Here is an 11190-nt window from a genome sequence, read left to right as displayed (position 1 = left end):
GAGCGGAAAAGCGGTCGCCTTTGGAGCGGTTTAGACTGTATTCCTGTCGTGACACGCGAACCGGAGCGGTTTAGACCGGTCTAGGCCGGTGCTTTTTGTGGTGGAAACGGGGCTAAAGACACTCTGGAGGTTTATTCCAATTTGAATTGAGAGACAGAAGCTGAATATTGATCAATTCAGACTCAATCACACACACACCCTCTTTCTTTGTACACAGTGTTGCTGTTTAGTAGATTATATCTCTATGTTAGATGACGTTGTTACTTGATTGTATTGATTTATGAGATGATTCACAAATTATTTATGAATTAAAGCATTTGTGTAAATAAAGACCTGATAGCTGAATTGATCGATTCCCTGTAATTATTGTGTATTTATTGTTGACAATTCACTGGTTTGTAAAAGTCTGAGCTAGAATCTCACATCTTCCTTGTTATTTAAGATTGTTATATTTTGCACAGGAATATTAATTAACTTAAATAACCTTTTGCCAGTTTAGCTGGTGGTGCCCCAATGGGGTGGGACTTATTCTCTTCTATCCAATCACATGTCTCTATTCCTTAAAGTTGCTCAAAAGAGTTCATTCCAACACATATTCTCATTTTAATGATCAAATCAATGAAAATACAGAAATACAAGAAAGTAACATCATCATATTGATACTGATGATTTTAATGTTTTGTTTACAGGAAATCTGCAGGATGTTTGTCTGGAGAATTGTTTAATTTCATAACAATGAAGAGACACGAACTCAATATTAATCTACTTGTTGATGTTAGACATAAAGCTTGGAGAAGCTGGGGATTGATCCCAGGATCTGTGACATGTGAAGCATGACTCTACCACTGAGCTACATCCCCTGTGTTCTAAAGACTTTAGCTCATTCCAGTCACATCGTCCTCCTGTCGCACCGTCCTCTTGTCGTACCGTCCTCCCGTCGTACCGTCATTGCAGTCGTACCGTCATTCCTGTCGCACCGTCATTCCAGTCGTACCGTCATTCCAGTCGTACCGTCATTCCTGTCGCACCGTCCTCCTGTCGTACAGTCATTCCCATCGTACCGTCATTCCAGTCACACCGTCCTCCTGTCGTACCGTCATTGCAGTCGTACCGTCATTCCAGTCGCACCGTCATTCCAGTCGTACCGTCCTCCTGTCATACCGTCATTCCCGTCGTACCGTCATTCCAGTCACACCGTCCTCCTGTCGTACCGTCATTGCAGTCGTACCGTCATTCCAGTCGCACCGTCATTCCAGTCGTACCGTCCTCCTGTCATACCGTCATTCCAGTCACACCGTCCTCCCATCATACCATCATTCCAGTCGCAGCGTCCTCCTGTCGTACCGTAATTGCAGTCGTACCGTAATTCCAGTCGCACCGTCATTCCAGTCGCACCGTCATTCCAGTCACACCGTCCTCCCGTCACACCGTCATTCCAGTCACACCGTCCTCCTGTCGTACCGTCATTGCAGTCGTACCGTCATTCCAGTCGCACCGTCATTCCAGTCGTACCGTCCTCCTGTCATACCGTCATTCCAGTCACACCGTCCTCCCATCATACCATCATTCCAGTCGCAGCGTCCTCCTGTCGTACCGTAATTGCAGTCGTACCGTAATTCCAGTCGCACCGTCATTCCAGTCGCACCGTCATTCCAGTCGTACCGTCCTCCTGTCATACCGTCATTCCAGTCACACCGTCCTCCTGTCGTACCGTCCTCCTGTCGTACCATCCTCCAGTCGCACCGTCCTCCTGTCATACCGTCATGCCAGTCGTATCATCATTCCAGTCGCACCGTCATTCCAGTCGCACCGTCCTCCTGTCATTCCGTCATGCCAGTCGTATCATCATTCCAGTCGCACCGTCATTCCAGTTGTACTGTCACTCCAGTCGCACCGTCATTCCAGTCGCACCGTCATTCCAGTCGCACCGTCATTCCAGTCGCAGTGTCCTCCTGTCGTACCGTAATATCAGTCGTACCGTAATTCCAGTCGCACCGTCATTCCAGTCACACCGTCATTCCAGTTGTACTGTCACTCCAGTCGCACCGTCATTCCAGTCGTACCGTCATTCCAGTCATACCGTCATTCCAGTCGCACCGTCCTGCTGTCGTACCGTCCTCCTGTCGTACCGTCCTCCTGTCGTACCGTCCTCCCGTCGCACCGTCCTCCCGTCGTACCGTCATTCCAGTCGCACCGTCCTCCTGTCGTACCATCCTCCTGTCATACCGTCCTACTGTCGTACCATCCTCCTGTCGAACCGTCCTCCTGTGGTACCGTCCTACTGTCGTACCATCATCCTGTCGTACCATCCTCCTGTCGAACCGTCCTCCTGTCATACCGTCCTACTGTCGTACCATCATCCTGTCGTACCGTCGCAGCAGGTGAAGAATTGGTTCAGGTTCCCTGACTATCAGTTTGCGGGTGTGTCCATCAGGTATGGCTTCGAGGGCGTCATACTGTCCATCTACGGTCTGGACCGGGCCGACCTGCACTGCCCGCAGAACCAGACCTGACCACTTCCAGAAGTCGGCGGCCATCTTGAAGGAGCTGGACATGCTGGACACCCAGCTGTACCTGGACTTCCTCGTCCTCGCCGTCTTCTTCGTCTCGCTCAGGCTCATCGCCTGCTTTGTCCTGCGCTACAAGATCAGCTCTGAGAGGTAGACCTGTACCTGGACCTGGACCTGTACCTGGACCTGGACCTGGACCTGGACCTGTACCTGGACCTGGACCTGGACCTGGACCTGGACCTGGACCTGGACCTGGACCTGGACCTGGTCCTGGACCAGGACTGGGAGCATGGAGGACAGAGACTGTAGAGCTGAAGGACAAACGCTGGCTTGATTTTCTGTCTGACTAAGATGGAACACGACCATTTGGACAGTTTGGGTTCTGGGTCAGAACGGTTCCCCCCCAGGAGAACCGGCTGGTGGTGGCCAGGCCTTCCGACGCCACTGGTCGGTCCTGCGACATGGACACTGAACCGCCACTGGGTCCAGACCGGCTCTAGACCGGGACCAGACCGTGGTGAGAGGGTCCAGACCGGGTCCAGACTGGGGTTAGAGGGTCCAGACCGGGCCCAGACCGTGGTGAGAGGGTCCAGACCGGGTCCAGACTGGGGTTAGAGGGTCCAGACCGGGTCTAGACCGTGGTGAGAGGATCCAGACCGGGTCCAGACCATGGTGAGAGGGTCCAGACCGGGTCCAGACTGGGGTTAGAGGGTCCAGACCGGGTCCAGACCATGGTGAGAGGGTCCAGACCGGGTCCAGACTGGGGTTAGAGGGTCCAGACCGGGTCCAAACCGTGGTGAGAGGGTCCAGACCGGGTCCAGACCGTGGTTAGAGGGTCCAGACCGGGTCCAGACTGGGGTTAGAGGGTCCAGACCGGGTCCAGACCGTGGTGAGAGGGTCCAGACCGGGTCCAGACTGGGGTTAGAGGGTCCGTCTTGCTTCAGTCGAGTTGACGAGTCGGAACGAGACGTTTCGTGAACAAAGTGACAAAATGATGGATTTTGATTAAAAAGATGATGGTAAGGCAATACCAGAGTGTGTGTGTGTGTGTGTGTGTGTGTGTGTGTGTGTGTGTGTGTGTGTGTGTGTGTGTGTGTGTGTGTGTGTGTGTGTGTGTGTGTGTGTGTGTGTGTGTGTGTGTGTGTGTGTGTTACATCATCTCCGTTAACGACGTCCCGCTGGTCAAACTCACACCTGCAACACTTTCCACTGATTCCCTCTGGAACAAATTAATGAGCTGCGCTTTAATGGCCGGAGCTCCGACGCTCCTCAGGGGGTGTAAGGAGCCACACCAGTAAACCCCCCCCCCCCCCCCCCCCCACCAGGACCGAGCCAAAGAGTAATGACCTCCTCACCAGTAATGGACCCCCCACCCCCCCTCACCCCCCCATCATCACTAATGACCTGAAGCTCATTAGCGACCAGCATCTTTTCTCTACGAACAAATGTTTTTGCTTTTCCTCTTCTGCACTTTGCTTCACTGAGTCATTGAGTCATTGACTTACTGAGTCACTGAGTCATTGATTGATTGATTGATTGACATACTGAGTCATTGATCAATTGACTTACTGGCCACTGAGTCATTGAGGTACTTACTCATTGAGTCACTGAGTCATTGAATCATTGAGTCACAGGCATTGAGCCACTGAATCGTTGACTCATTTAGTCACAGTCATTTTGTCACTGAATCATTGAGTCAGAGTCACTGAATCATTGAGTCACAGTCATTGAGTCACTAAGACATTGATTCATTGACTTACTGAGTCATTGAGTCACTGAGTCATTGAGTCACTGAGTCGTTGAATCATTGAGTCACAGTCACTGAGTCACTGAGTCTTTGAGTCATTGACTCAGTGAATCGTTGAGCGATTGACTCACAGGCACTGAACCCCGAACTGACAGAACCAGAGTTGTCGAGTCGTCATCACGTCGCCCCCTGCTGGTCAAACCCTGGTTGTGCAGGCAGCAGTGACCTGCAGCTCCAGGGTCACGTCAAGACATCCACCAGAACGTACCAACACAAGATCCTGGTCTGGCTGGGTCCATTCGGAAAGAACCGCAACCAGGACCCGGGGAGGAACCAGTTCCAGGGGAGGAACCAGAACCAGGGGAAGAACCAGAACCAGAGAAGAACCACAACCAGAGGAGGAACCACAACCAGAGGGGGAATCACAACCAGAGGAACAACCACAACCAGAGGAGGAACAACAACCAGAGGGGGAATCACAACCAGAGTGGGAACCACAACCAGAGGAAGAACCACAACCAGAGGAGGAACCACAACCAGAGGAGGAACCACAACCAGACCAGAGGGATTATTTCTTTTTTAGTTCTATTCAATGTCAACTTCTGAAGCTCCGAACACAACTTCACCTGCAGAACCAGAGTCAGAGGAGAACCTGCAGAACCAGGCTCAGAGGAGATCCTGCAGAACCAGGTTCAGAGGAGGAGAGCTCCTGTTCCAGACTGGGTCGGAGGAGAGAAGGATAGAACCGGGTGCAGACCCTGGTTCTGGTTCTGATCCACGACGTTTCACGTGAAAATTTGTTTTTGCATTTTTGTTTGCAACATTTTGAAAATGACTGTTTCCATGGCGACGGCAGAAACACTGAAAATGATGCTGGTCACATGTTGGACAACCAGGATGGACCAGGTAGGGGGCTCTGGGAGACCAGGACCAGGTCTGGTGGCTGCTACCAGCTAGCAGATAGCAGCTAAAGGAAGCATCAGTGTTTCCAAGGCTAAAGGGGTTCTAGAGAATTCTGATGGGGTTCTAGTTGGAATTTAAAGGGTTGTGGTTGGGTTGTAGAGGTTTCTAGTTGGGTTATAGAGAGTTCTGATGATGTTCTAGTTGGGATTTAAAGGGTTCTGATGGGGTTCTAGTTGGAATTTAAAGGGTTGTGGTTGGGTTATAGAGAGTTCTGATGGGGTTCTAGTTGGGATTTAAAGGGTTCTAGTTGGAATTTAAAGGGTTGTGGTTGGGTTATAGAGAGTTCTGATGGGGTTCTAGTTGGAATTTAAAGGGTTCTGGTGGGGTTGTCGGTCCTGGTATTCCCAGAGCAGGAGTTTGGTTCACATTGCCGGCAGTAAGTCGGACCTGTTCCCAGTGTATATTGGCCTCCAGCAGGACTGTCCTCTATCACCGGTTCTGTTCATCACCTACATGGACAGAATTTCTAGGCACAGCCAGGGACCGGAGGCGGACCGGATGAGGGCCGGAGGGGGGCCGGAGGGGGGCCGGAGGGGGGCCTGAGGGGGGCCGGTTTGGGGACCACAGGATCTCGTCTCGGCTATTTGCAGATGATGTGGTTCTGTTTGCTCCATCAAACCTGGACCTTCAGCGTGCACTGACACGGTTCTCAGCTGAGTGTGAAGCAGCTGGGATGAGGATCAGCACCTTTAAATCCGAGGCCATGGTTCTCCACCGGAACAAGATGGCTTGCCCCCTCCAGGTCGGTGGAGTGCCCTTGTCCCAGGTGGAGGAGTTCAAGTATCTTGGGGTCTTGTTCATGAGTGGGGGGAAGATGGAGCGTGAGATAGACAGGCGGATCGGTGCAGCGTCTGCAGTTATGTGGACGTTGTATCGGTCCGTCGTGGTGAAGAAGGAGCTGAGCCAAAAAGCGAAGCTCTCGATTTATCGGTCGATCTTCATTCCTACCCTCACCTATGGTCATGAACTATGGGTCATGACCGAAAGAACGAAATCCCGGATACAAGCGGCTGAAATAAGCTTCCTCCGTAGGGTGGCTGGGCGTACCCTCAGCTCAGTCACTCTGAGAGATAGGGTGAGGAGCTCAGTCACCCTTAGAGATAGGGTGAGGAGCTCAGTCACCCATAGAGATAGGGTGAGGAGCTCAGTCACCCTGAGAGATAGGGTGAGGAGCTCAGTCACCCATAGAGATAGGGTGAGGAGCTCAGTCAGTCTGAGAGATAGGGTGAGGAGCTCAGTCACCCTTAGAGACAGGGTGAGGAGCTCAGTCACCCTCAGAGATAGGGTGAGGAGCTCAGTCACCCTTAGAGATAGGGTGAGGAGCTCAGTCACCCTTAGAGATAGGGTGAGGAGCTCAGTCACCCTTAGAGATAGGGTGAGGAGCTCAGCCACCCTTAGAGATAGGGGGAGGAGCTCAGTCACCCTTAGAGATAGGGTGAGGAGCTCAGTCACCCTTAGAGATAGGGGGAGGAGCCCCCGGACGCCTCCCCAGGGAGGTGTTCCGGGCATGTCTCTCTGGTAGGAGGCCTCGGGGCAGACCCAGAACACGCTGGAGGGACTATGTCTCTCTATGGCCTGGGAACGCCTTGGGGTGCCACCGGAAGAGCTGGAGGAAGAGTCTTGGGTGAGGGAAGTCTGGACAACTCTGCTAGACTGCTGCCTCCACGACCCGGCCTGGATTAGCGGCAGACAATGGATGAATGGATGGGTTGTAGAGGTTTCTATTTGGGTTATAGATAGATCTCATGGGGTTCTAGTTGGAATTTAGAGCCTTCATTCCCCACTCACATCCAAGAGAGTTGAAGACAAAACACAGCCTTGGCGACTGGGTGTCTGGGAATCTGAAATGTAGATTAGGTTTGTTTTCGTTCAGGCGATTCAGCTTTATCTGCTGACCTTGAGTGTCTCTGGTCTCCAATGCTGCTCCAATTGAAGATTGTAGCTTCCCAGTCGAGTTCTAATATCGTCCAAGATGGTTCCAATTTCACGTAAACGTTCAAGAGTCGTGACCTGCGTACTCTTGAGTTCGTTTATCACATGATTCTGAGCGTTCTAAGCTCGGCACAGTCCTTCGGTGACGATAGGCAGCCTTCCCAATGCAGCTGCTAGCGTCTTCTCAACTTTGCGATTGATCAGAAAGCTGCCAGCTCCAATCAGCAGCATACCTGCTGTCATGAATCCCAATATGTAGAGGTCCTCCATATCCTCCATGGAAAGAATGGCCAAACACAGGGACCTCCAGGAACCTCCAGGAACCTCCAGGAACCCCAGGAACCTCCAGGAACCTCCAGGAACCCCAGGAATCCAGCATGGATCCGGCTGCAAATGTCCCATCGGGACATGCAGACTCTCCTTTGCAGATCGTCGTGTTGAAACAATTTGGTCGATCACATTGAGAGACCAGCTGATCAATCCATGGTTCTGGTTTAAATTCTGATGTGGTGTGAAGAGAGGCTCTTGTTAGATCTGACATGAGATGGTATAGGACGGTACAGGACAGTACAGGACGGTACAGGACGGTACAGGACAGTACAGGACGGTACAGGACGGTACAGGATAGTACAGGATAGTACAGGACAGTACAGGACGGTACAGGACAGTACAGGACAGTACAGGATGGTACAGGACGGTACAGGATAGTACAGGACAGTACAGGACAGTACAGGACAGTACAGGATGGTACAGGATAGTACGGGACAGTACAGGACGGTACAGGACAGTACAGGACAGTACAGGACAGTACAGGATGGTACAGGATAGTACGGGACAGTACAGGACGGTACAGGACAGTACAGGACAGTACAGGACAGTACAGGATGGTACAGGATAGTACGGGACAGTACAGGACGGTACAGGACGGTACAAGACAGTACAGGATGGTACAGGACAGTACAGGACGGTACAGGACAGTACAGGACAGTACAGGACAGTACAGGATGGTACAGGATGGTACAGGATAGTACGGGACAGTACAAGACGGTACAGGACGGTACAAGACAGTACAGGACGGGAGCAGCAAGCAGGGAGACGAGGGGAGGAGGGAAGGGTCCACCTTCGCCGAGAGCCGGAAGAAGATGGGGTTCTAGTTGGAATTTAAAGGGTTATGGTTGGGTTGTGGAGGTTTCTAGTTCAGATTCAGAGGGTACTTGTTGGATTGTAGTGGGTTGTGGTGGGATTGTGTAGGGTTCTGTGGGGTTGTAGAGGGTTCTGACGGGGTTCCAGTTGGGATTTAGACAGTCCCCGTGGGGTTGTAGAGGGTTCTGGTAGTTTCTAATTGGGTTATAGAGAGTTCTGATGGGGTTCTAGTTGGGATTTAAAGGGTTCTATGGGGTTGGAGTTCAGTTTCTAGTTCAGTTTCAGAGGGTTCTGATGGGGTTCTAATTCAGATTTAGAAGGTTCTAGTTGGGATTTAAAGGGTTCTGGTGGTTTTAGAGGGTCCTTGTCCAGTTGCAGTTGCTTCTTGTGGGGTTGTGGGCGGGGTTGTGGTTGTGGGCGGGGCTAGGTCTGAGTGTGGTTCCTCAGTTGTGTGGCTGCAGCTCCTCCTGAAGAGAATAAAAGCAGCAGACGACCTGAAGCTGTGAGGAGGAGGAGGAGTGATGAAGGTCATCAGGCTGTGTCACACTGAGTTCAGTCTGTAGGAGACTGCTGAGGACTGATGAGGACTGATGAGGACTGATGTGGACTGATGTGGACTGATGAGGACTGATGAGGACTGATGAGGACTGATGTAGACTGATGAGGACTGATGAGGACTGATGAGGACTGATGTGGACTGATGAGGACTGATGAGGACTGATGAGGACTGATGTGGACTGATGTGGACTGATGTGGACTGATGAGGACTGATGAGGACTGATGAGAACTGATGAGAACTGATGAGGACTGATGAGGACTGATGTTTATTCACTGCTGCTGTGACATAATGTGTTTATTCATGTTTAGAGTTTGAGGGACACTGGTCTCTGTCTGTCTCTCTCTCTCTGTCTGTCTCTCTCTCTGTCTCTCTCTCTCTGTCTGCCTCTCTCTCTCTCTCTCTCTGTCTGTCTCTGTCTCTCTCTGTCTGTCTCTCTCTCTCTGTCTGTCTCTCTCTCTCTCTCTCTCTCTCTCTCTCTCTCTCTCTTTCTCTGTCTGTCTGTCTGTCTGTCTGTCTCTCTCTCTCTCTGTCTGTCTCTCTCTCTGTCGCTCTCTCTCTCTGTCTGTCTCTCTCTCTCTCTGTCTGTCTGTCTCTCTCTCTGTCTCTCTCTGTCTCTCTCTGTCTGTCTCTCTCTATCTCTCTCTCTCTCTCTCCCCCCCTCCCACTCTCTTTCTGTCTCTCTGTGTCTCTCTCTCTCCCCCGCTCTCTCCCTCTGTCTCTCTCTCCCCTTCCCTCTCCCTGTCTCTCTCTCTCCCCCCCCCCCCCCCCCCCCACCATGTCAAACTTGTCCTTGTCCTACGTGGTTCTGGGGGCGTACGTGAGCGTTGGGAACCTGCGCTACCTGTTCTTCCTGTTGGCGGCGCTGCTGTACGGCGCCGTGCTGTTCGTCAACACGTCTCTGATCCTGGTGATCTGCGTGAACAGGGCCCTGCACCAGCCCATGTACCTGTTCCTGGTCAGCCTGTTTGTCAACGAGCTGTACGGCAGCAGCGGCCTGTTCCCGCTGCTCCTGGTCCACATCCTGTCCGAGTCCCACGCCGTGCCGGCGCCGCTCTGCTTCCTGCAGATCTTCGTCATCTACACCTACGGCCACGTGGAGTTCTGCAGCCTGGCGCTGATGTCGTACGACCGCTACCTCGCCATCTGCCGCCCCCTGCAGTACCGCCGCCAGATGACGCCCGGCAAGGTGCTGGTCCTGGTCCTGGTCCTGTGGACGTACTCCTTCCTGAAGGTCCTGGTCACGGTGTCTCTCAACCTCCGCCTGCGGTTCTGCGGCAACGTGGTCAACAGTCTGTACTGCCACAACTACCTGGTGGCTCGCCTGGCGTGTTCGGGGAACCGCGTGAACGACGTGTACGGTCTGTGTGGGACGGTCCTGGCGGTGCTGGTTCCGCTGGCGCCCATCGTGTTCTCCTACGCCCGGATCCTGCGGGTCTGTTCCGGCGGGTCCAGACAGACCCGGCAGAAGGCCGTCAGCACCTGCTGCCCCCACCTGGTGTCGCTGCTCAACTTCTCCTGCGGCGGCTGCTTCGAGATCCTGCAGAGCCGCTTCGACATGAGCCACGTTCCCGCCGCGCTGCGCGGCGTCCTGTCGCTCTACTTCCTGGTCATACAGCCGCTGCTCAACCCGCTGCTGTATGGCATGCAGGTGTCCAAAGTACGGCACATCTACCGAGACACGCTGAGCTGCAAGGCCATGGCCGGACACTGACCTCTAGAACCTGACCTCTAGAACCTGACCTGTAGAACCTGGTCTCTAGAACATGGCCTGTAGGACCAGGGCTCCAGAACATGACCTGTAGGACCTGGTCTCCAGAACATGACTTTTAGAACACCAGTGTACCCGAGGACAGTGACTCAGCAGTGTCCCTGAGTGTCCCTTGTGTGTCTGTCTTCAGCTCAGAGCTGAGACGGTCAAAGACAGTCCTTGTTGTTCATTGAGCTCTTCTGAATGTTGACCACAAAAATACTTTGTCTTGTTCTATGTTTGGACGGTCTGTCTGTCTCTCCAGGTCTTCCTCCAGCACGGCTGGACGGAACTGTCCACAAGCATTGAACTTGTCTTTTAATTCAGAAGGACAGATGAACTGTATGGACATGACCTAACAGGACACATAGAACACAATAAACCATTCAGACGGGTTTCTCTTGTAGCTCATTTCTTCACATTGATTCAATCCAATCCAATCCACTTTATTTGTATAGCACAGTTTAACAACAAAGCGTTTCCAAAGTGCTGCACATGAGACTGCACAAAAAACGAAACGAAACAGTCCAACACTAAATAAGCATAAAACCATAAAATAAAAATAAAAACAGATTAAAAACTACAAACA

At 52.2% G+C, this 11190-nt stretch overlaps 1 protein-coding gene across 1 annotated transcript; it reads left to right on the top strand.

The window, feature by feature from the left end:
* Nucleotides 1-9629: 9629 nt before the first annotated feature.
* Nucleotides 9630-10565, top strand: LOC308136815 (olfactory receptor 11A1-like; the record flags this gene model as incomplete). Its single annotated transcript, XM_080505340.1, has 1 exon — nt 9630-10565. The coding sequence occupies one exon, from the start codon at nt 9630-9632 to the stop codon at nt 10563-10565; it is 936 nt and encodes a 311-aa protein (XP_080361466.1).
* Between the last annotated feature and the right edge of the window lie 625 nt (nt 10566-11190).

This window comes from Blennius ocellaris, assembly GCF_963422515.1.
Source record: "Blennius ocellaris genome assembly, chromosome: 2".
Taxonomy (NCBI): Eukaryota; Metazoa; Chordata; class Actinopteri; order Blenniiformes; family Blenniidae; genus Blennius; species Blennius ocellaris.
Note: the sequence above shows the minus strand (reverse complement) of the source record. Positions and strands in the feature narration are given on the sequence as shown.